The sequence below is a fragment of the Opisthocomus hoazin genome, chromosome 11, assembly GCF_030867145.1.
Source record: "Opisthocomus hoazin isolate bOpiHoa1 chromosome 11, bOpiHoa1.hap1, whole genome shotgun sequence".
Lineage (NCBI taxonomy): Eukaryota > Metazoa > Chordata > Aves > Opisthocomiformes > Opisthocomidae > Opisthocomus > Opisthocomus hoazin.
The window spans coordinates 8838697-8864740 of NC_134424.1; the positions used below are offsets into that span (position 1 = coordinate 8838697).

At 45.3% G+C, this 26044-nt stretch overlaps 1 protein-coding gene across 8 annotated transcripts in view; it reads left to right on the forward strand.

Moving 5' to 3' along the window:
- Positions 1-26044, forward strand: part of CADPS (calcium dependent secretion activator) — a 220094-nt gene that overhangs the window by 109088 nt on the left and 84962 nt on the right. For all 8 annotated transcript variants that reach the window (XM_075432502.1, XM_075432506.1, XM_075432503.1 and 5 more), the window contains exons 8-12: positions 1188-1327; positions 3427-3493; positions 11765-11873; positions 12962-13174; positions 23906-24042. In XM_075432502.1, the coding sequence (XP_075288617.1) occupies positions 1188-1327; positions 3427-3493; positions 11765-11873; positions 12962-13174; positions 23906-24042 (666 nt within the window). The remainder of the gene's footprint in view (positions 1-1187; positions 1328-3426; positions 3494-11764; positions 11874-12961; positions 13175-23905; positions 24043-26044) is intronic.

The following is a 26044-nucleotide window of genomic DNA, read 5'->3' on the forward strand; positions in this document are numbered from 1 at the left end:
AGGAGCACGGACTGAGTGTGAGTGGAGAATGAGTGATGGCAGCACCCCATATAACGAGGGTGGATGCTGCTGTTTGTAAAATAATTTGTTTGCATGAAGGTTAATGGATTTAAAGGAGATTCATCTCACTGCAGGACAGTGGAGACTTGAGTGAATTTGTGCCAGTCAAAAAGTCACCTCTGAGAGTGAAAGCATCAGAAGAAGAGTGGGTGTAGGAAGGAGGAGGTTGAGCCACTTCAGAGAACGCATATAGAGCCTCCAAGAGACAATGGTGGAGGCTCTGGGAGCTGGGAACACTCTGTGGCTCGTTGTCAGATGTAGCTGCTCTGCTTTGTCGGGGTATTGGGAGAATGGGAAAAGCACAGCTGTGATCAGAGAAGACTTTTTTCAGTTTCTTTGATAAGCCAGGCACTTCCACTGGTGTTCATCTGCACATCTCCACTGCAGTCACTGATGTTGCACGGATTTATCCCAGCTGGAGACCGTCCCATCGTTTCCTCACTGCATGAAATGGAAGCAGAGTCCTGCAGCCACGGGCGTGGTGACATGGGATGCAGATTTTATCTGCTGTTGTAGTGCAGTCAGACACACCAGCCTATCTAAAACCTTGCCGACTGCATCCAGTCTTAACAGTAAACAAAAAAAAAACAACAGACCAGCTTCCCCACAAGCTGGTGGTAGCAATAGATGAAATGTTTTAGGCAGAGCTTTCTGAGCCCTCAAAACGGCTCACCTGATGTGGGAAATGTCAGGAAGGCTGGAGGTTGACCGAGCTGTATGAGGCTGGAAGTAGGGGATTGCAGTGGGCAACCTCAGGAAAAACTTGTTGCTGGTTTGCTAATCACAGCAGTCCACCATCACGTCTAGGCTGATCTACCTGGACAGCTGCATGTTCGTTTACCACGGTCTTTCCTTAAGCAATGGGAACTGATAATGCAGATCTGTTCTGCACAACCCCATGAACAAAGGCACGGTAGATAGAGGAGCCAAAGAATATATGAATTAATCTCAAAATAGTAAGCTGTACTTTAAAGAAGCAACAAAAAAACATCCTCACTGATGTGAATAGATATTTCCAGGCTGACTTTTAGGGGTAAAGTAGCCCATCTGATGTGCTTTTGTTCCCCAATAAAACCCATTTTTTGAATAGTTTTTCCCTTTAACATTGTTGATTTTGACACTTGCAGGTTGTTCTCCACCCTACTCCCAATAGTCCAAAGCAATCAGAGTGGCACAAAATGACTGTTTCCAAAAACTGCCCGGATCAAGACCTGAAGATCAAGCTTGCTGTGCGAATGGATAAGCCACAAAACATGAAGCACTCTGGGTAACTGCTTATCTCAATCTGAACTCCATTTATTTTGAATGCGCATTAGAAAATTTCTCTTTTTTAAGATTCTGGAAGAGAAACTCTTTTTCACAAGTTCATAGGAGGTCAGAAGAAAGATAAATATAAAAATGACATTAGTTCTGTTGTTTATAATGCACTTTCCAGGTTCTTAGCATAGTCTTTTTAATGCGTGTCAACCAAACCATTTAAATTTTAAACAATATTCCTCAGGAAATTGCAAGGCTATTTTTCTTCCTGTAAGGAAATAATAGGTGAACTGCCAGACTCTCTTATTGGGAAAGGTATAATTTCCTAAGTTACTCTGTGTTTCCCTGTGTTGACTTCTCAGAACCAAAAGCACAGTGCACCTTCTGCTTGAAATAAACTCCAGCGTGATCGCTGTTATTTATACAGAGATACACAGCACAATTAGGTAGCAGTTGCCTGGAGTAGGCAGTTGCCTGGAGAAGGCTGTTGGCTGAAGTAGGCAGATACCTGCAGTAGGGCTAATGATCTGGAAGGTTAGAAGGGAGAGCTCTCCCCTCCAACCGCGAGTGTCAGAGGGTCCGGGGCCAGGGGGACCCCAACTGCCACCCCTGGCTTCCACCTGCGTGCTGTGCAGTTACAAAGTAATCATCCTTGGGAAGTTCTAGCTAACACCATGGGCAAGGCTTTCCTGTTTGCTCTTCAGAGCTGAGGACATGATAAAAAATAGAAACTAGCCAGGAAGGTCACTGTTTTGATTAACACTTTCTCCAGTATGTTTTTGGTGCTATGAAAGTGACTTTGTTTCATTTTTACTTCCATAGTGTTCTGTTAGAGTCAATCAATTACTAGATGGTCTGGATCTTTTTTTTCATTCCTTCTCCTCCTCCTCCTGTCTTCTCTGCTAATGAGGTCAGAGGCAATAGCCACGTGTGAAGGTTAATTTTTCCACCACGATCACAGACACCAAAAGCAAGAAAGGACAGTTCACCTGTCGTGTTTGTTTCCTTGACCACAGCTGACAGCAACAGGGCTGAGCAGTCCTGTGTTTTCTTTGGCTTTCTTCAACTAACATTTGATTTACAAGATGCTGCTTAAAACTGCGTGGTTTCTAATACTAGCTTGCTGTCAGAACTGAGATTGTCTTTCTGTTGATCTTAGCAGCAATAGCAAAAAGGACAATTATTACCTTGTTCTTGAACTAGCCGAGGACTCAGTGCCCACATTAGCACGACTTGGAGTTTTGTGGCTAAACATTCACCAAGAGTATGCTGGATCTCTTCTGGCATAAGGAACCTCTAGCATAACCAAAAAGGAGTTGTTTTTCTATTTATTGAGTCAGAACTAAATTAGTTATAATGATACATAAAATATATTAATGCTGAATAATGTCCTTGCGTTTATTAGTCTGGTGCTGCCACTATTTTCGCCAGTGTTTGTATTGCAGTCTTACAGTGGCCGCTTCATCACAGAGATTAAATGCTAATTTTGACATTAATTTTAAGAGTTAATTCTTCTTTTGTAGAAAACAACAAATTCAATCCTCCTTAGAAATTATTCAGTTGACTTGTATATCTGTAGCCAAGTGATTTCTAGGAATCCATCTTTAGCTGTTCAGCGAAATGACCTGGTTTAGTCAGCCCAGTGGATACTGGGATCCCGGGTACTGGTTTTGATGTAGTAAGTATCCCTCTGTTTGACAGCTCCCCTCAGCCAAAAGGTTTTGTGAATGCTTTAAAGCAACATCTGGGGTTTCTCTCCCTTAATTCTTGCATTGCAAATGTATTTTTCATCCATCCAACCATGTCGTAGCTATTCACTGGAGTGAAAGGGCTTGTAAATTCTGAGCAAGTTGTGAAAGACAAAGAGGAAGAGAGAATTAATACTGTGTGACATTGAGACTCTGGGAGCTTTTTGTGTCACTTTCTTTGCAGGTTGTTTGTTCAGGCTAGAAATAAACACATTCATGAATGCTGCTGAGCCGAAGAGTGTTGTAATTACTCCTGCTTGTGCATTAGCTTCAGTTTCTAGGTGTAAAGAAAACATACTGAAAAGCAAGAGAACAACATGTAGTCACTTGGGTGCTGAATTCACCTGTTGTTTTCTCCTAGGTATTTATGGGCCATTGGTAAAAATGTTTGGAAGAGATGGAAGAAACGATTCTTTGTCCTGGTCCAGGTAACAGATTTAACTAGAAGTGATCTTAAATCACAGTATGAGGTGTTTAAGTCTTCCCTCTGGCTGTTTTCAGTGCTGTGTAATTGATGCTGAGCTGTGGTTCTGCATAGGGTGTCTGTTAAGTCATGGATTTTTTTCTGAATGCATGCATCTTCTCAAGGGTATCCCAGTTGCAGACCTCTAGCCAGAAGTTTCCTGATGCACATGAATGCTTGGTGAAATGGAGAACCGATTTTAGTGAGGAATTAATGAGGTGAGGAGGAAGCTTGATTTGTCTTGTTTGGAGGTACTTGGGTGGAAATGCTCCGTTTTCAGCCTCTGGGTAAAATTTGAAGTCCACTGAAATCTGCAGAAGTTTCATCACTGGCTATGTCGGAGTCAGTATATCGTTCTTGACATTTATCTTGCCTTCACGTTCATTACTGTCTCTCATTCTCTACAGCTCTCATCGATCATTTTGCAATGTCTTTCTTCCTTTTTCCCTTTATTCTTTTTTTCACTTTCTGCCCTCCCAGTTTCAGTAGACCGGTGTATTTGACCATGGTTAAGAATTTCAAGGAAGCAGGCAGAAGATGTCCTCTGTGACCTAAAAGGATCTGGTCAGTAGCTGGTGTGTTAGATCTTCCCTCACCTTCCCAAAGGCAGCTGAAATCACTGCATTGGTCACAGAAGTGTGGGGCCCTAGTTTAAGCAGTTCTGTCTTCACACCAACCTGATAAAGCCAGAGTCCTCTTGGGTCCATCTCTCTCTCCCTTCTCTCTGGATTCCTCGGGGATGTGTTGTCTGCAAGTAAGAGAAATTAAAGTTTTGTGCAGGGTCCTGTGATGAAAGCAACACAGACATGTTCTGGTGGAATAACATGAGACCCAGCTGTGACCTTGTGCCAGCACAGATCCAAAGTGACCAGTCAGAGGATGCAGCATATAGCACGTCTGCCGCAGAAGGGCCGGGATTTCACCCATGTGTAAGAACAGAGATGGTGTAAACCAGGTGCACCAGGCTCCACATTTGGGTTGAGGCATGCTTGTGTGCTGGCTTTCCTGTGCCGGTGAGGGGAGGAGTCTATACAGTCCATCTTCCACCTTACACAGCTGGTTTCTCTGGTCTTAAATCAGGTGGTGTAAACTGATTAGTTTGTTTTGAGTTAATTATTACTCCAAGTTCAACAGTCTTAGTGCTTAATTGCATTCCCCGTTTGTCCATCACTGCTGGCCTCCATAGCACTAAACCATGTGGCAGATAAGAAAATCCATCCTGAGGAGGTAAACGGGATTTATGATGTGCATGACCCATGTAAGTAGGAGCCTGTGTGGAGGGAGCAGCTGAGTACCTAATCCAATAACCAAGTATAATCCATAGGGACAGTTTAAGTGCTGGGTTTGTATACCAAAGGGAGTCCAAATGGCCACAGAAGTGGGGGACTTAGTGTAGAGCAGCGGCAGGAGATGCCTCTATCTGCCCAAGCAGTATATTTAGATTTAGGTAAAAGTGATGGATTTAGGATCGGTGTAACCCATTCCTAGAGGCACCTGGTTTGCATATGCGCTCTCCGTGCAGGGACTGGCCAGGTCCCTGGTGAGGTGGGGTGCTTGGTGCCTCACAGGGGAACCCAGCGTCTCTCAGAGCTAGAATGCAGGAGGTAAGGCCCAGACTGTCTCCAGGGTAAGAAGCAGCAGAGGCCATAAGGAAGGAAAGCCCTTTTTGGAGCATTATGCAGTGACCCTTTTCCTGGGCAGGGATTGAGGGATTGCTTTTCTCCGTATGTTTCCCTTATTGTGTTCTAAAAGGAGGTTAAAAGTGCTGTGACAGTCTGTGATCACCTGCAGAGCAACTAGTATTGGTTTTCCCTGAGGGACGATTCGTTCCTGGTAGACCAAGTTCTCAGTCCCTTTTTCCCTGTGAACAGGGAATCTCCAAAGCAGAGAATCCTCTTTCGTAACATAGCTTCTCCCAGAAATACATCTATTGATGCTCTTCTGTGCAATAGTTTGCAGGCTTGGACGTGGATTCCCATGTCTCTCTCAAGGAGCCTTTCTTCTGGCCTTGCTGTGTGATTGCAGTTACTTCTCTGGTTTTTGGTTGCTATGTATTCTTCAGCTTGCTGGGGAATTGAAGCTCTCAGAGTTATTCCATGTTTTCTCATGTTACTAGGTCTGTATTCGTCAGTTGGCATAAAAGAGCAGAATTTGGCCAGAAAAGCAATTCATTTGAATAAGATGAGCAGACTTTTGCCCCCAGAGAGTCTCTGTAGCCCACCTCAGAAATTCCAGCTGCCACTGCAGCTTCTCTGTTATGTTACCGTTTGCTCAACATTTGGTGCAATGTAAAGTGTTCTGCCGTACATCAAATATAAACAAGAAACACTCTCTATGCAGTCCCTCAGATGTAGTTTGAGCATATTGAACATGTCAGCAGGCAATAAAGATGGAATAAAAATACTTTGCTGTCCGTATGTTTGTCATTTGCTTTTCATGCAATGCAAAGGATGGGTGCTGATACGAACAGGGATTGGCAGCAAAGGTGTTGATGTCCAGGATACTCTGAACTCTGCTAAACCACAGACAGAAAATAACCCCCGCAGGAAGGTGAGCTGCCTCGTTGCGTAAGGAACAGACAAGGAGCAGCCCCTGTTTCGGGAGCTCATGCATCTGTGCCAGGCTCCTGTTGGCACCAGAGCCAAGAGATGGAGTCCAAAGCAGAAAGTCCATTTGGGATATGTGGTCTGCTCAGCCTGTGACACTGCCAAGAGGGCAAGGCTGTGCGTTTGGATGAATAACTAAGTTTCCTTTCTGATCCCTTGTTTCTATCCCTTACCTGTAGCACCTTCTATTGAAGCTCGGTCTCCTGTCTTGTCGCTTGTAGAGTAACCTCCTCCTCCTGGTCCTGAGCCCTCTTCTGCCCCTCTTTCCCCATTTCAGATGGACGCAGCCTCAGTTCCTTCGGTGCTGTTGGGTGGTACCGCTCGGCCTTTTGGTACCAGCGGTTAAGAAATTTGTGGTAATAAATACTCAGACTCTTCATAACCATCTAAACAAGGCACAAAGGTGCCAAGCTGCATGGGCGGCACCAAGGAGGAAGGTGTTGATGGCAGTTTGACTCTTTTGTGTCAGCGATGCCTCGTCGGTATGAAGGGAGGCTTTGTGCGTCTGTGTAGAAAAAGGAGCTCTGCAGGGAGCATTTCCACTGCCACTTGGCTCGTGTGAGCCCGGGAGAGAAGAGGAAAGGAGCAATAACTGCCTGGTGATTTGGGTGGAATAATCCCTCGCACCTTCTGTGTCTGTGTAGCTGCAAGGGTTGTGCAGGAGGGGAGATGATTTGTTTGGGTGTAGTGGGTGAGCAGTGCCTTTGTGCCGTTCCTCGAACTGGGCCTCACCTCTCCGGCGCAGGCGTTGCCGAGTGGAGGTGGTTCAAGCCCTCGGGGAAGGATTACAGCATGGCGCGGCTGGCAGAGCCGGTGCGTGTGCTCCTCCAGCACGTACCCATGCGTTAAGAGGGGATAGTTTTCTCTTTCGAATGAATCGCAGTCCTCGCTGCCCACCCTTCTCGTAGACACCCTTTGAGATGAGCAGCAGAAGAGCAGAATACTGATTAGATGTAAATTACATGGCAGAGACTCGTTACTTGCCTAATTTTAAATCCTGAGATATGCAGCGTGAAAGTGATGGCAGAATATGGCCCTGAGCTTGGATGGAAATGGTCCGCAGCATCACAAGGGAGGAAAATGCTTCGTAAAGGCAGCGGTAACGCCAGTGGCAGTGGTAAGGGAAAGCAAGGGAGCAATTTAGGGCAAAGTTCTCCATGACTGGTTAGGAAAGAAAATGTACATCCATCACAGATGTTGTGTTTCCTAAGTTGCTATATCAGCTGCCTGAGCACAGCATACAAATTTCAACCAGTTTGCCAATTAGCCCCTCAGTCGTGCAAAAGCTGGGATTTTTGATAGCTGACAGAGCTTGTATTAATTCTTTGCAAGGTCTAATGTGCTGTACTGGCAACAACACTATTGTTGGTTCTGGTGGGTTTGCTGGCTTTGCGATAGGAAATTTCTTACAAAGATTCTTAAGGGCAAGTGAATTAATTACATTGAGATTTCAGACTGAATCTGTTCTTCTCTTGTCATAACCCCATTTCTGTGCTCTGGCAGCATATGGGAAGTAACACGCCATGGTACCTGGATGACATGTCTGCTGAGTAGCTTGAAGCGGTTTTCAGCTGATTGTGTCTGATGGTGTTTGCAGAACGTTGTTGGAACCAGATCAACTCTCTGCAGATTAAAACCAGTTGCAGTGTCTACGCCTGGATCTATTGTTCTAGTGACAGACTCTCTGAACTCATTATAATTTAGACTAACAGTGACAGTTCCTGCTTTTAGCAAAACTCAGCTGGCTCGGGATAAAATGAGATGAAGTAAGTGTTCAGTAACTCCATATAACCAACAGAATTTGAAAATAATTTGGCAAAATTGCAGTATCCTACACCAGCAGTCGTAGACTGTGGTCCTCAAGTCGAGGTAAATGACCCATAGCTGGTCCCCATAATCGTATTAAATCATGTTTTCAGTTAGACGCTCGCTGAGAGCTTGGCATAGGTGGTGATTCTTGAGAAACTTTGGGTGTTGATGATAAAAAGTTTTGTGGAACTGCTTGTTAAACAGGTGCCTGCGTGTCCCATCCATACTCATGTGGAATGGCTTCCCATCACACAGTCCTGCCCAAGGTGAACACACGCACACCTCCTGCTTGAAGGAAGAAGTTAGGACAACTGCTATGTGCAATTGTTTAGGGCTGAGTGGACGTGCTGAGATGTGAAAACTGTTTTTTTTCACATTTTTTTTCTTTAAGCTAGATCAGTTCCTCTGCTCATTTGTGTCAGGAAAGGGCTCAGGAGGCAACATACAGCTGCAACCAGAGGACAAGAGTCTCCCATCAAAGCAGAAAGCTGTATTACAGCTGGCAGTATCTTAGCACAGTTTCTCTCCCTTGGGACAAAATGCATGCTGTTAATCTAGGAAAGGTCCGTTTAAGAATTTAACCCAAGTGGGGCGGTGTTATGTCAACAGCAAGAAAGGGGGAGGTGAGTGACTGAGCTCAGAGTGTGAGGGATGACAATTAACAGGTTTGAGCAGGATCCTGGGGAAAGCGGTGCTCGCTAGAGCAGGAGTCTCTGGTGGAAAAACAAGGACGAAGTCAGGACTGGTTAATACATATCTACTGGATTTATTAATCAGTCGGATTATATAGCTGGTGACAGAATATGGTCCAGTGCCAAGAAAGTCAGATCTAATTTAGCAGCCTGGGAATAGTGAACTTTGGCATTTGTCTCCCGCTGTCTGCTTCCCCTTTCTTGAATTTCTTTGTCTTTTTCTCTTTTTTCCTCACTTTCTTTTCCTTCTGTTATTTTGTCTCAAATAATTTCTCAAAGTGTTTTCCCTTTTTTGTAATGAACCAGCCAGGGCAGCCTTGGGTTATTTCCCTTCTTTTAGTTTCACTCAGTTCGGCTTCCTTAGATGCTCCTTTCCTGGCCCTCATCGAGTCCCTGGATGAAATCCCAGCTGCTTGGAGAGTTTGTCCCTCACTGGGCAGAATTTTCTCCTCTGTCTTCCCTCCATTTCCTCTCTGTATCTTTGCTTTTTCCAATTACTCAAACCATTCATCTTGCCCATCCCATCTGCTCGCTTGCTCTCATATACTCAGCTGTGGTTCGGTGTGAACTCAGCAGGCTGTAAGATTAATTTCTGCTATTAACTGTTTCACTTGTCTGGCCACTTCTAAGCTTCTACAGAGAGCAGGCTCTGTAAAGCACAATATTTTAGAGGACTGATGAAAGGCAAGCTGCAATCTCTACTTGACTCTACAGTTCTGTTCAGCAGCGGAGCACGATCGTGACATATCGAGCTTTCTAGAATCTCATTTTGTTGGGTTTTGCTTTACCACCGCTCGTAAATGGAAGGAACCACATTGCACTGGTAGCCAGGGCATCGGCTTCCTTCTGACCCCAAGCAGCAAATGCTTTAGGCAGCAGGATAGGACAGACAGACTGGTATGCCAGTCCTTGAAGTCAGTAGCACCATTTAGATGCAGGCACTCTGTACAGCACTCTTGGCACCTTCTCCAGAGGCCATTGGTAGTTGTCTCCTGTCTCCAGCCTGATCTCAACCTGATCCCAGCCTGCCTCCTGCCAGCAGCCTCTTGGGGAGTCCTGAGCTTGCCTTCAGGCTTGAGCTGTGTGAGTAGAGAAGTAGGACCTGAGCCCAGGTGAGCCCTGACTCGTCTCGTGTTGTAGACCCACCTGTAGGTTTCTCTTAGAGGTCTCTTCTAATAATGATGTAGAGCAGCTTCTTCCAAGGAAACCATGTGAATGCTAACAGGAGAGACCTGTTTGCTTTGCCTCTGTTCCAGGATGGCTCCACCAGAGCCTGCAGTCTACGTCTGTCTTTTACAGCTTTTAACAGGAGAGGTGTAAGCTCTGAAATGCCTGCGTGTTTCCGTACATTACTGTTTTGTTGATGTGGTTGGCTTGTTGATAGGGATGAAGAGAATTTTCTGGGTCCAAAGATGAGAGGAATTATTTGTACATGAAGAAGAGCCTGAAATTCAGACCTCATGTCCAGGGTCAGAGACGAGAAAACTGAACTACTGAATGAATTTTACCTCTTGCTACAAAGTGAGAGGAAAAAATCATTAGTCATATTTCAATCAATGTCAGCGTAGTTTAGCACTGACTCATTTCAGGAATTAAATTTACCACGCAGTCCCTGAAGTTCAGGCTGTCTAACACAGAGAAACGGAATCCCCACCGCTCAAGATGAAATCTCCGAGACCTTCCTGAGAATAAAGCCCATTCGAGAGCTTCTCCAGGAGATGGCAGCAATATACTGCAAGTAGCATGGAGTGAACGCTCCAGGAGTCGGATGAATGTTGGGCTGTGGGGCACCAGGTTATTTTTAGATTACTTCGTGTTAATCTTTTTAATTTTTGTGTTGCCGGTATGATGGTATGCATTCAAAGTTCAGAGCATAGAATATGCACTCGTGTGCTCCTGCTATTGGTCTGTTACTTGTCAATCTTTCGTCAGTGCTGGTAGTTTTAAGGAGGATGCAAGATGCTTAAAGCATCGCTTTTAGTCTTACTCCCACAAATGTGTTAATGATAAGGTTTATTCTTAGGTGGCTTTTGGAGCTGTTCCTGGAGGAAGGCACGGTGCAGGCAGGGCTGCTGGGAGCAGGCTGGCAGCTAGCAGAAGCCCGCAGAGGGCAGCAATAAACCGAGCGCCGGCTGGGAGACGCGATGCCAATAGACGGGTCTCCTGACTTAAATAAATGACATTTTATTAGCGATGGGTGCCACCAAGATAGGTGCTGCGTGTGTGTTTGTAGCCAAACAGTTTGTCTGGAGTTTGGAGGCAAAATCCCCCAGCCCCACCGCTCACCCATCATTCGGGATCTCTCCCGACTTCCAAAAAATGACGAGCATGTTCCATTGCCACCCACCAGAGTTTGAAAGTTTCTTCCAGAGGTCAAGAAAATGTCCAGACTAATAAAATTACGTCAGGCATCCAGGATGTGACACAACCTTAACAAAGTCATTTGAAATCATTTGACAGTAGATTTCCCTGTGAGTTCCTAGCCCGGGGCACGGAGAATCCTCTCCTCCCCTCTCCTCGCTGGACGAGCTTCTCGCCGAGCATCCGGACTGCAGCACGCCGCGTACGCGCGGGGTCTTGATGCGGCCTGATGGTCCTAAAGGCGATCGGGAGCCTGGCAGAGCCCCCGCAGCCGAGTCGGCTTCCGTCAAGAGCTTGACATTGAATGCGTCGTGTCATGCAGATGGTACCTCAGAGGAGTGAGAGCTGCCATTTACAGCACTGATGACAACAACTGCCGAGATCAGTGGGATCTTAAGATTGCTTTAATATGACTGGCACCTAGCAATTTAGCTCACATTGTTTGTGACAGGGTGTCACTCTTGCACTTGTCTGGGGATGAATGATAGAGGGTTTTTAAGGCATGGAGCTTCCTCTTTTGGAGGAAATTAAACCGCTGTATGTACTGATGCAGAGACTTAGATGCCTGCCACAGCAGGGTGTGTTAACGGGGAGCTTTGCAAAAGCCCGATAAAAAGTTTAGTCTGTCTCGTGTGGGCAATGACCGTCAAAATTACCCCACCACCCCCGGTCCCTGTAAAGAGGCCATCAGCCTGCGGCGTTTGTGAGCACTTTGGATTGCCTTGTCGTGATCACCCGGTGCCATCTTAGCTTTGTGGTTTTCTTCAGGTTAGTCAATATACATTTGCTATGTGCAGCTACCGGGAGAAAAAAGCTGAACCTCAAGAGCTGCTGCAGCTCGACGGCTACACTGTGGACTACACCGACCCGCAGCCAGGTACGGGGCCGACAGCCCGCGGGCGCTGGGGCTTGCCACGCTGCCAACGGCTCCCGAACGGGAGTCCTCTCGCTCTCCCCCTGCTTGCAGCTGAACTGTGATCGGCAGTATTGTAAATATGTTTATGTTTATACTGATCATTAGCTATGCATGACTTTACTATAAATAGAACTGAGGAACTGAGCTAGGAGTTACACCAGAGGAGGGAAAGACTCATCTCTTCTGGGGAGCCTAAGTGAATTAGACACTTAAATCCCAGTGAAATTTGATTGTGAACTGAATGCTCAAATCGAGTGATCACCCTAACCAGTGCCTTCAGGTTAAATTCCCTAAATAAAGGGTCAGCAGCTATACCTGTCTTTGTTGTGGAAATATTTAAGGGACCACCCCAGCATTTTTACCCGCCCCGTTTTCTCTCTGATAGATGTGAGTGAGTGGAAGGGGCAGGGGCAGAAAGCCCCCTGGTACCTGGAGGTACCTGCTGAGTGGTGAGACCCTGAGGAGGAGCACCACATTTCTTTTATTCTAGTGGGGCAACACATCGAGTGTGGTGATCCTCACCATGCCCTGCATAACAGTATCTCCAGAGGAGAAGATGAAAGACACGGGAGGTTGGTTGTCAAGACCTTGATTCCAGGTTAATTCTGATGTTAGGGAGGTGAGAAGATGGGTGCCGAATCAGGGCAATGACAGAAATAAGCACGTCACCCAAACATCTTTGGTGCAGCATGAGCACTGGTATGCTCAGTCCAATGAGAAACCTCCCACCGCATCCCCTCAAAATCCATTTTTTAATGGGGCTTCAGTGGTACAACTCACATGGGACCCTCACAGGCGGGGCTATAGGTGAGAGAAGCAATTAATCCGAGTGTGATGGGGTTTGTTTTAGTAGTTGCAGTGCAGGGTGCTACCTGGGGCTGTCTTACAGGTGAGTTTGGTGCAGGGGAGGGGACAGAGCTCAGCCAGGAGCTGGGGCAGCGCGGGGCTGGCTGGGGACACTCGAGACGGCGGTGGGGTGGGAAGCCCGGGGAGATCCCCTGGCTGGCCTCAAAGTCTGCGAAACTCTGCTGCATTTCCTCTCCTGCCAGGTTTGGAGGGCGGCAGAGCATTCTTCAACGCTGTGAAGGAGGGAGACACGGTGATATTTGCCAGTGACGATGAGCAGGACCGTATCCTGTGGGTCCAAGCCATGTACCGAGCCACCGGCCAGTCTCACAAACCTGTGCCGCCTACTCAAGTGCAAAAGCTAAATGCTAAAGGAGGAAATGTACCCCAGCTAGACGCCCCAATCTCTCAATTTTGTAAGTAAATAAGTTCTCCTAGAGAGCAGAAGTCTTTGATGGAAAGATTTTCTGCACTGATGTAAATCAATACTTGCAAATGTGTTTCTGATTCCAAAATGAATTTTTTTTCATTACCATTAAGCTGCTTTTTACATCAGTGGATCCAGAAGCAGTTAACCTGTGTATCTGGCACAATCAAACCCAAGATACAAAATTCCTTGGGGAACTTGTCAATGAGTAGTTTAAAGTGCAATACTTGATGGAGGAGAGACTGGGATCTGAGAGCCGGACATGCAGCTTGCTTTCAGCAGACACGCGTTTACCCCCACACAATAAACTGCACACCCAGATCAGAGCGATTCATTAGCGCCATTAGCTGTCTATCAAATGCGTCACGTGCTCAGAACTACAGGTGCAAATCTTGCAAGTATGAAATGCACACACAAAAAGAGGTCTCCTGTTGAATATTCAACTGTAGGAAAGCATATGGTATTTTTAACAGGTTGCTTTGCAGGCCAGTTAGATGTGAATTTAAAGCAATCATCTTTTAAGCTGTAGCTATGCTGCATGTCCTGTGCAGTTATACCCAGTTTGCTTAATTTGAAATTTAGAGCAATTTCTTTTGTCTTGCAAATGTAATTTGATTATAAACCAGATGAATGCCTCCTCGCTCATTTTTCTTGAAGGTCTCAATCACACGTCTGGAGCCTCTTTGCTGTGTAACATACAGCAGTTCTTGCTAGTTTCAGCAAAATTTAAGAATTAGTATCATAAAATATATGTAAAATAAGGACAAGTAAATATTAGCAAATCCATCTGATTAAATCAGATTTTAACATTTTAAACAGTCTCTGTAAAGCTGTTCTGGAGTATTTGTTGTAAGGAACTCAGAAAATCTCCTTATCAAGGTCCCACCTTTCATATTGGTATAACTTCTTCATGTCAGTATTTATAGAAAATAACAATACAAGACATACATCTGTGCCATCAGTGTTACAGCTGAAAACCTCTGCTTGCTGCTTTTTTTTCCTCCATCCTCCCAGACGCCTGCGTGTTTTGGCCTTCTGCCTTGCATTGCTGCTGCGGTCAGTGAGGACGCAGCGTGATGCAGCGTGGTAGACCCATAGTCAGTATTTTCATTTTGGTGACCCTCATCCTCCTCATCCCCGTCAGGTCACTGGCTTTGGGAGTGCAAGGTGTAAAGAATTGGGGTCGGGAAGGAAGGACACCTCTCAGAAAGCCCAAATGGCTGGTAGGAATTGGGCTCTTGCAAGTGGGAGCTTTGCTGGCTGTGATTAGCTTCTAGACCTGGCTGAGCTGTGCTGACCGGAGAGCGCTCCCAGGGGTTGTGTGTCCCTCTGCCCAGGTTCTTGGATGGAGCAGACACAGGTCCTTTTTTACATGCTAAAAGCCTTCAAAATGTAGCATGGAAGAGTGGCAGAGGGAGGCTGTTCCATCTCCTAACAAGCAATGATGAAGGATGCTCTTAGCTGTGTGGTTGGTGCAAGGAGGGTGCACTCCTGCTCATCCCGGCGTGATCCCTCCAGATTAGGATGAGGACAGCGAGAGAATATCGAACTGGACGATCACCTTTCCTTCCAGGCTTCTCCCATGCCTGCAGACATCAGGCCTGGAGAATTTTTCTGCTGGGTAAATTCCTGATGTTCATGGAGTTTTCACTTTGCCAGACCAGTATGCAGGGTCAGGTGAAGGGTCCCTTTCCCAGACACATCGTAATTGCCTGGCAGCAGCCTTAGCAAAGTCTGCTAGGAGTTTGGGAAGGGAAAGGGGATGCCTGGGGCTGTGGACTTTGGGTTTGTTGTCCCCATGAACAGCCTAACACTGGGGGGGGGGGGAGCTGAACCCCCCTACTTAGGTTACCTGGGACAGAGAAGGCGCAGCTGGTGTATCCTAGTCCTTGCCAGGGAGTAGTGAAATCGGTGACTGAGCCCAGGAGTCCTCTCTGCGCCTAACCACAGCCCAGTATGTCCACCGGAGACTGGTGCTCTCGTGCTCCTGCAGATCTGTATCTGCCTGGCTGTGCTCACAGCTACAGAAATGCCAAAGGTTTGACCTTGCTTTTTCCATCTTACTTGCCTGCCGGGAGGCAGGGAACCCTCATCCTCACTTCTGGTGAAAACAGCCAAGATTCCACCGCCCTGGTTCCTCCAGGGCAGCTGAGGGGGTCAGGGTCTGACCTCAGCTTCTCAGGATGATACCAGCTCCAAATCTGGATCATTCATCCTCTTTTATGCCACCACCCTCTCTGCATTGTGCCTTGCTCACAAGCTGGGCGGCTTCAGGCTCCCCTTTTTGCTGCAGGCACTGAGAAACTCTTCTGGTTGAGTTGCGCCGAAGTATGGAAGGGGGAGACGAGTCAGCTCCTCAGTCTGATGATGACTTGCTCCTTCAGCATCCCCTTGGGCTAGGTGAATAGTGCATTTTGTCCTCAGTCTTCCTTCCTCCTCCTCCCTTGGATCTAGATCCCTCTGAGAGCTCTTTGTGTCCAGGACCTTCATCCTACAAGAGGAGGAGGAGGGCAGCACACCTTAGTACACCTCCATCTCAACAGCAAGGCCTGCTCATTTATCATATTTCAATGTTTTTACGTGGCAGTGTTCATTGAAAAGTCTTTGGGCACGGCAGTTAAACAATCAGAAGCAGAAGTGAGTCATGCATGCCACACATGATGGCTTATTGGGAGTCTTAAATGCATAAATACGTATCTCAGCTCCTTCAGTCTTGAAATTCAAACATATCAAGTATTGCATTTTTAAAAGGGTCTTGGTTTGTTACTGGGTTTTTTTGGCTTTTTCTTTTTTTTTTTTGCCTGCAGAAAGGTAAGGACTTTTGCGAGACATTTTATTCTTGTACATTTATCTTTATACCTGTCATATTTTTTGTGCTTATTAGAGGCTATGGTGAATGAGGATGTGCAAAGACGTAAATGTTAAGCCATTTGACAAGTAACTGTGGTTATAGCTTTCATGTCGTAGCAGTCTGAGATGGCACATGCGCATGCATGCACATGCAGAGAAAATCCAGCCCTCCGCTCCTGTGATGGAGCTGTCTGTTAAGGGGAGACTTGAGAAGAACGTACTCTGCTGTTGGGGAAACTTGGGAGAAATAGTAAATTCATTTGGTTCCCACCTCTTTTGACTTAGTAAACACAAGTTCGAGCAGCACTCAAATTCTTGTCCATAGTTTGATAGCAGCGCTTGACTTGGGAGTAAACAGACAGCTCCAAACCAGGTTGGAGTTCATTTTATTTGCAATTTAAGTACGGGAAAAAAATAGATCCTGCTATTCATTAATTTTTGTATGACTCTACAATCCCTTTTATGTGGGTGAGCAATACCTGTTAGAGTGAAAAGTTTTGCTTTTTTTATTTTGCTACAATTTAGAAGAAAAACTCCATTCACGCAAAGCTGTGCTTTTCTCCAGTGTTCGCATTATAAAAGAAAAAACCCGAATCTGTTCTTGTTTACTGTTGAAATCATGCACAGTATTATAGTCAATAATGCTGCCAATACATATTACACCTTTTGGCAATATTTAAGCTTCATAAAAGTGGTCACTTGTCTGAAAGCACCAATCTTTGTTCGTTTTGTGTAAGTGATGCATCAAACAAAATTCCCAAACGTGCTCAGTGTTCGTTGGTTTTTTTTTAAACCCTTTGCTTTTTAACATGAAAGATTGGTCCGTACTTGTTTTACGTATCACACTTGTGGTTATATTTCATTTTTTAATGTCTGTTTATATTTAATGGCTGTTAATCACACCATATACAAAGAGTTGGTTGTTTTGAGAATTTGTAATGATTTGTTCCCCCATAAGTAGCGAGGTTTATTGAGCTGCTTAAGAATTTTTCAGCTGTAAGTGGTTTGGTTATTTTTGTTGGTTTGATTTTCTTTAATTTTCTTTCTCCTTCTTTGCTTGAACCCAAATATTTAGCTGCTAGGTTAGGGCTCCTGTCTGCTTTCCTGAGCCTTGTTGCTAGTCTTTATGTTATTCTGGTTTGTTCCTTCTTACCCTGCTAACTTCTAGCTGGACTCAAGGGTAAGTGCTTCCCTGTAGCTAGCACAGCTCAGATAATCAGACTAGATTATCTGACATATGCGATGTGCTTTTTTTTTTCTCTCTTAAATCTCTCATGTTTAGATTTTGTAGTACAAACTTTCCATGTTATTTTCCTGAATTGAGGTTTGAAATGTAAGTTTCCATACTGAAATTAGGATGCATGTGATGTTTGCATAATTGCCTTCTCTCCCTGGCTTTCACATTGGCATCAAGTGATCCTCTTAGTAAAGCCAATCATTAACATTTCTATTTTTCATTCCAAGATGTAAATATTAATTAACATCACAATAAAACTGTAAATAATACCTTCTTTTGTTTCATGGAATTTACATCTAGTTGACTGCTTCCTGCCTGAAAACAGATCATTTTGCACTCTGACAATATCCTTTCTCTCCGTGCCGATGATTAGCTTGGTGCAGCGCACCAGCGTGCAGGGCTAACCATGGACACCTCAAAGCGTAGAAAGGTAGGGCCGGAGACCCCGAGAGACCTAGACAAGGACAGGACTCGGCAGGAGACCCCCAAAAAACCCCTCCGCACGTGCCTTGTGAAAACAAGCCTCAGCCATTGGGGTTTGGTAGTTCCCTCACCCGTAAACTCAGTGGGGGATGGTTTTGGCAGCAAGCGGCAGCTCGCTGGGTCACCTCGGGCTTGGAGATGCTGACGCCCTCCAACGTAAAAACATTAATCACAGAGGGGTGCTGCGGTTCCCCCAGTTATCACAAATTAATGTTTTAGCATGGGTCTCAATCACCAACCAAAGCAATGCTTGCCAAAGAATAAGCCAGGGGAATTATTATTTTACCTTTTCCCACTGGAATACCTACTTTGAAAAAAGATAAAAGCCCAAACTTGTGCTGGAAAAGAGCTTCTCCTTAGTCTTTGCTCAGTCTTAAATACACCCAGTACAAATCCTTTATTGGTGTTAAAAGCTGCTTCCCTAATACCTGGTGAGTGCCTGCGCTCCTTAGGAGGGAATAGCATCAGTGGGTCATGAGAGCTGGCAAATATGTATCCGGAGTATCTGAATGCAATTATGAGAAGGAACAGGCGGTGTCATCCCTCCTGGCCATCAAACAAGACTCCTTTTTTTCTTCTCCCTCCTTTTGTTTCTTTTTTCTTCTTTTTTTTTTTCTGTGTGTGAGTATGTGCGTGTGTGTATAAATATACCCCTGGGTAGCAGGCAGAATTCCTTCTCAGCAGACACTTTCTTTTTTCTTTCTCTTTTTTGTTTTCTGAATGTTTGGATTTCCAAAGAGGATTCTTATCAGACCTTACAGAAGAAAAAAAAAAAAAAACCACAAAAAGTTTAATTTGATGGAAATACAGATTTTTGCCACTTTGAAAGAAAGAAAGAAAGAATGAATGAATGAATGAACTTGGGTCTGGCAACATTACATGTATTTGCACTACAATGCATTGCTATCCTATTAGATTATTAGTTTCGTGCTTTAATTGCTTTTTTTTTAGATAGTTAGAGATATGAGAACGCTGCTGTGTCTTCTGTATTGTCAACTTGCAGATGCTTCATTGCAGGAATGCAGAATTAAAATGTTAATTCAGTTCTCACATAGAATTATAACTTGCATGAATTTAAAACTAGCCTGTAAATCACTTCTACGTGCTTTAAGAAGCATGGGACTTGAACTTAAGAAATACAAATTCACAGGTTTCCACAGTCATCTGATTCAAAATATTTTTAAATAGTTATAAAAACACTGTGAAACAATGTTTTATATTACAAATAGCTGTTCTAAAACTCTTTTTTTAACTTGCCACACAAGGAGTTATGTAAGTGCATACTACAAATTCTTATTCATTCAACTACCAAACACGAGATAACTTAGATTTCAGTTCAGTGCCTAGTGTCTCTGGTGATTTACAGGAACATTCATCATCGTTTATTAAAATTGTAACTCGAGCAGAAAAAAATTTGTTTGCAGCAGGGGGAAAGCCATAAAACACGGGAATAAACAGCCAATTACATTTAAAGGCATCTCCTACCATGAAGTAACATGAAAGGGGGAAAAAAGGGCTCTTAGATACCCAGCTGAGAGGCAAGGTCGGGTGGCGGCGGCCGCAGCTCGCGGCGGGGAGGAGGTTTGCCGAGCCCCGGACGCACGCACGCACACAGAGCACTTGTCGAGGTGGCAACGCCGTCGTGCACGGCGAGGAGGGGACGCGGTAAGTCACCAGCCGGCACTGCCAGCAGCTCGCTCGCAAGCGACAGCCTGGCATTAGAAGTCCCAGTACAGGGTATTTTCCCCCCCAGCCCCAGAACACTGATATTTGCTAGTAAAGCCTCTCGCTCCACACGGCCAAAGAAAAGGAGGTTACTAGGTGCTTCCCCTGGGTGTTGCTTTACCGAGTCGCAGCCCAGGCATCTCCGTTAGCTCCACTTACGCATCGCCTGCCCACCGCGGTGCGTTGCCGGCGAGCACCGCGCAGGCTGGGAAACTTCTCCCGCTTTGCCCAGCCAGGCCAGCGAAGAGTTTTCTAGAAATATCTGTAAATGAATAGCTGCCATCAATCATTGTCATTCCTTTATTTCATGTCTCCTGATGAGGTTGACTAGTGTCATTGTTTGTTACTGTCCAAACCACATCTTCATTCTTGTAATGTCAAGCAGATATGACAAGCACACATTTTCCAGATGAGTAAGATACAAAGTCACCTTTTAATTTACAGTTGTTTGGGTTTTTTTGTTTGTTGATTTTGTTTTGTTTTTTATTTAATAAGCAAACGTGTCGTAAAATTTACTGGATGTTCAGTTGCCTTTGGTACTAAAACAAAGTCACTCATTAACGAAAAGAAGTAAATCTGGAGTAAGAAATTCTTACAATAAAATGGCTACCTAAAGCCTTTTATAACAAGAATTCTTTTATGGAGCTTGTCCCCCGCTATTAACTTCACTGCTCTCAGAGCAAAATCTGCCAAAATTATTGCTGGAGCAAAAGAAACGCAGAGGGCAGGGAAACGCATTTTGAAATAAGAGTGAGAGATTTGACTGGTTTGTCTCTTCCTTTTGTAATAACAGATAGATAAAGAGAAATACAGCCCTCAGAGGACCAAATGGCGGGACAGGCCTTTGGTTTTTGTGGTCATTGTTGTTGTTGTCGAAATCTTTGTGTTCCCGACACCGGCAGATTTTTAAGACTCTGATTTCAAACACTTGTAGGGAGCAGGGCTCGTTAACAGAGTCAGTATAGAATGCAAACTGAATAAAAATGAACAGAATAAACCCGGCAGCATTAAAAAAAAAGGCCATAATGTAGGTGACCAAGTGTAATAGAAAAGGCCAGAGTCTGCAGTTTTCCACAGAAAGGTTCGTGGGGTCTGTGCTGCCAATTTACCTCCGCTGGCAGCCTCCCTTCGGAGACCACCAGCGAACACCTTTCAGCTGCAGTTGTGTGCAGCTTGTCTAAATATGTAAGATAACTTCGGTGGGCCTGCAGCAGCATTTTGGCTGGGGCCCTGAACAAAGAAGCACCAGCGAGCTTGGCACGGCACCTTGGGAAGGGATTGTAAATTACTGGAGCATCATATAACTTTTTTTCTTTGGTTTCGCCTTTCTTTTTAGCTAGAATAACAGAGCAGGGTCAAAAAAGCAACCGTATTTGACTGAAACAATTAAAGTACTTGAAAATTAGCTGCACAGTTTGGGTGTGAATATTAGCCATTCTCATTTTGTACTTTGTTTAAAATCTCATTCAGACTGCAAGCCAATTTGAAAGAGGATGGATTACACATAAAACCTAGTTCATACGCAGATGTTGGCATTATTTTAAATCACACAGATCAGCTGTGTGAAGCGGAGTGGAGGACCAATATATTGAGATCTGTCCTATTCTTTTTGTATTGCCTAGGAAGTTTAATGCTTTCGGTATACTTTGACTCCTAAATTTCATTTTTAAAAGTGAGTCCATTGGAAAAAACAAAATGCAAAAATAAATTGCAAGTTGCATGGCTTGTTTAATTTCTAGGAGTTAATTAAGGGAAAGTCAGTTGAGTGTAGGATTGTCTTCTTTAACCTGCTCTTAGTGATGCTTAAGAATTTTAATCATCTGGCCCAGAACTGTGAGTGAGAACTGCGGCGCTGGACCGCTGCAGGGAGAGCTGCGGCTGGTCACCTTCCTTCCCATGGCAGAAAACCACATTTTAAACAACCGACCAAGCAGAAGTCGTGCAGCCCGTGCTTTTTTGGTCACTTGAGCTCATGCAGTACCATGTCTGATGCCTCTCTCTTCGGGTGGTCGTTGTGAGATGGGGAGATCTGGGGCAAATGGGCTTTCGAGCTTTTCGAGATCTTAGAAAGCCCAGGACGGACACTTGGCTCCATGGAAGCCATCAGAGCTTCAGTTGGTTCACACCAGCCGAAGGTCTGCTCTGTGCCCACCTTGTTCAGAGAACAGGAAGCCAGGAAAAGCTTGTTAGTTTGGAGTAAAAAATACTCCTTTCAAACATGCTTTCTAACACATCTGCTCAAAAGGGTTCACCAGCTAAAGGGCTAGAGGACTCTTCAGATTTCCAGCTGATTTACTCAGCTCTCGGAGCCTCGTTGGCTGAGCAGGAGGATTGACAGTGTATCAGGGCTCCTAATTGAAAAGTAATAAAATCTCTGAGCGAAGCTGGCAAATGAAGGCCTCCAGCCAATTTGTCAGCTTGCAGTCAACTCCGAGGAGCCGGGCAGAGCAGCAAGCCATTAAAAATAGATAATATCTGTTAAAACATTTTGCGGGCACTAGGGACGGAATGGAAAACAGCATAGACAAACTCTTCGGGAGTGAACGCATTCAAACCGATCTTGGCCCAGAGGGACAGAGACGACAGGGCAGAAAGCTGTCAAAACAGACAGGAGCCACCCGTGCCATGAGCCCCGGGGCTGGGTGGGCTTCGCGCCCCTCGCCCAAGGGTGGCAGAGAGGTGCCTAGGAGGTGACACGCCCGGAGGGGAGGTTGTCCCGTCCCCCGAGCCAGCCCTCGCACTGCCACGTCACTTGGCACCGTCAGCAGCTTCTTCTGTCCCAGCATGGAGCCACCGGTGCAGGCGGAGGGGGGGTTTGGGACCGTGGAGGGGGGCAGTGGGACGCAGCTCATGGAGTGAAACAGGGGAGTGGACCCCCCAAAATTAACCAGCTGTAGGAAAAAAATCAGTGTTTATTCAGCAGGGTTTTAATGAGGAAAATTGCCAGCTACTGCTGAATTAAGTATTGCTAGCAGCTAATTGAAATGTTACATGTTTTAATTTGTCTGATTTCTTTCCAGTGGGTGATGTTATTTATATAGTTTGTATATAGCTAACGACAGACTATACAGAAAATGTAAAGATTGCTTCCAATGATCAGTGATATCTGAAAGCGCAGACATGAACGAGGTATTTAGGAAGACATGACATCCTTCACAGCTCAATGTTAAATAGTAAAACATATAGAAAATAACACTGTCTCATTATCATTTAAAGCTTTTTTTATCTTTTTGTTTATTTTTTTAATTTAAGGATTTTTGTTTCTTGTGGTAAAGAGGGATTTTGTTTCAAAACAAATACAGTTACCATAAACTACTACTGCAGAAAACTGCGGTTTTTGTGTCCTTTCAGTCACATTGTTTCAAGGCCACCCAGTTCCCCTAGGAGGCTATAAACAGGGGAAGGATTTAAATCCTATTCTCTTTGTCAAGGATTTGGCAAGAACCCATATAGTAGGAAGCTGAGCACGGACAAAACCGAGTGAAAGGTGTCCTTTAATTCCCCGGCCGCTGGTAGAACAAAGCCTGCTCCCAGCAGGGTCCCGGCTGGCCGCACCCAGGCCAGCTTGGCGGCTTCATTTCAACTGCTGAATTCGGTGTATTTTTAGTTAACCATGTTGAGATTAATTAATTAGCCCCTAGGAGTTAGTGCCCGCAAACGTCACCCAAAGCAGAGAGGTGTGAATACGTTGAGGCTGTTAATTCACAAAAAAATGGCAGCTCGTAATCCAGGCAGGGGGAATTCAGCCCCGCCGTCGGGATGACTGGCAGCTCCGGCGCACTATCGGGTTACTGCCTCGGTGACAACAAACTACACATCAATTTAACTTCTTAGCGATGCTTAAAAGAGCATCTTTTTATTTCGGTGAGGTAGCATTTAAAGGTGCCATTAGGAAGAAAAACTGCCGTGGGGAGACAAACGTCGGCATTTGGATAAAGAACAACGTAACTGGTTTGATACCTAGAAAACCTAGAGAATGTAGAGAAAAATGCTACAGCTGTAACTTCATTAGAATGGCAGAATCTATTATAATTAACCGCAACTATCTAAATAGGAGCTAATTTACTTATGTGAGCCAAAATTCTGTTAACTCATAGCGTATTGTAAGATACAGAGTAAGTTCTTGGGTTTGTGTTCTGGTTTTAAGTACAGAATAAATGCACTATAATGAGCAGTTGACAAGATGTTAATTCTAAAATCTTTTGCCTAAATGCGGTAAGATAGTCCATAACTGATGCAAGTTGACAATGGGAGGTGAAAAGTGTACTGTATAGCCTGCAAAGAGACAAGTTAATGGCACTGTAGCAAAGAGGAGATATTTAGCTTTCATGCTTCATACTGTATATTTTTTTCTGTTGTATTTGTCAACTAAAATGTCTTATATCTCTCTAAATGGTGTCTTTTTCTATATGTATAAATGAACAGATGCAGATAGAGCTCAAAAGCATGGCATGGATGAATTTATCTCTTCCAATCCCTGTAACTTTGACCACGCTTCACTCTTTGAGATGGTTCAGCGCCTCACTTTGGACCACAGACTTAATGATTCCTATTCTTGTCTGGCAAGTATATTCTTTGGTCTCTAGTGATATAAACATCAAGCAGCAAAGTCAAAGCTAGTGCGAGTGGGGGCTAATCCCCCTGTTGCTGGAAGATTGACTTCTGTTTACACCAGGTTTGAATTTGGCCCAGAGGTGTTTTCGTTTGAGAGGCTACCTGCAGTGAACTGACTGCTGTTCTCCTCTGGTTGCACTGTCTTTATCGTTTCTGTTTGCAATGCTTAAAATGTTTCTTCCTCAAAGACAAATGCCAGTGTGGGGATGTGAAGTAGCGAGCAGTGTTTTGCAGCCTCCCGCACTGCCTTCCAGAGTCTTCTGGATGAAAGAACAGGGGAAAGGTGACAGTCTGGTACCACCTCCCATGTCAATGGAGTCCCAGCAGGAATAACTGTGGCCCAGCTTTGTGTCTCTTTATGAGCAGGGATCCCAAGCAGGTGACAGATGGGACTGGGTGGATAGCTGCAGTGATGCTGCAGTCTGTCCATGCTCACGTAGTCACATGCCCATCCTGGTAATTCTCATGAGCACAGGTTGCAGCTCTCAGCCCACTGCTGTGTAACATGGTAAGATAGTGGCACTGAGGTACTCCAGGACAGCATGTAGCCTTTGGCTGGGTAATTGAAGGCTCTTAGGTACTATCAAGGTTTAAATGACAAATAACCTTTAACAGTACAACTTGAACAATTAATTTTTCACCGTTTCAGTGAGGAGGATGAAGAGGCTCTTAGTTTTGCACAGAGCAACACTCCTAGTGTTGCACAGAAAGCTCCACACTGGGGTGTAATTGTGGGCTTCTTCAGCAGAAGGACCACCCCGTGCCGACAGCCTTCATTGGCCAGCTGTACGGTCCTTGGAGGTGGGGCTCTTAAGTGTCTTTCCGTTAAAAGCAGCAACCTGGGAACATGACTGAGCAGCTGGCAGTGAGGCTGTCGGTCTCAAATCCTGTCCTCCACGTCCCCTTCCAGCATGGTGCTCCCCTCACCTGCTCTGCTCCTTGCACTGCACGCAAGGGCTGGCCTCCTCAGAAAGGCTAAGGTCCAGTAAATGCCATTAGTGGTAGTGAGTTGCCACCTTCCTGAGGAGAGGCAGGGCTAGGAGGAGCGGTTGTGGATGTCCCCTGAGGTAAGGACGGGGTGGGGGAAGGCTGCAGCGTGCACCTTACCTGCAGATGCCCAAGTGGTACAAGTGGGCTTGGTGGGAGCGTTGTCAGACCTGCAGCAGGTTTCTCACCGGTTCCATCGAGGTCTTTGCTCTGGCAGGCAGTGCATTTGGCATGCAGCTTCTGCTCCCCACGCATGGCTGACCCTAGGAATACCATCCCCATCCATGCATGTCTGACAGGTTGGCTTGCAGCTGGTTTGTCTCTGTGCAGTCTCGGGCCTGGTGAGAGAGCTGTGGCGGTTGAATTAAATTCATGAAGAGGTACAAGGCTATGGCGGAAAATGATTAACAATGTTTCTCTTCAAGAAACCCACCAGCCACACTTCTGCTTGTTATTGAGGTGTTTTGGCCCTTGCTAGAAGCTCCTGGAGTGGTGGAGCTCCCCTCAGCACCAAGACTTGTGCCTCTTCGGAGCAGAGCATCACCAATTAACCATCTTCTTTCAAATCACCCATTGCAGAGTGTTACAAAGAAGAGCATAATGGGCTGTGTTCACCTACGCTTGGATTTCACACGCTTCTTTACTTATTTTAATATGATTTTGTCCTGATTGTGGCGTAAAAAAACAGACTGACCTCAAAATTTGAGTTCAACTGCAAATAGCTCCCATTGCTCTTGATATGTCTGTGGGACGTTGGTGATACCACTGCGCTGGCTTGCCTGGAGGAGCTGTGAGCCCGTGGTGAGCCTGCTCTGTCCACTCTCTGCGCCGCTGGGCAATTGTTATTCTCCCTACAGGACATTCCCATGCAAGGTCCCACAGAGCTTTGCCTCGTCACGCCCCTTCTTGTTTTTAAATGTGGACATGGAGATGCCAGGGAAGACTTACCCAGACACAGTGGCT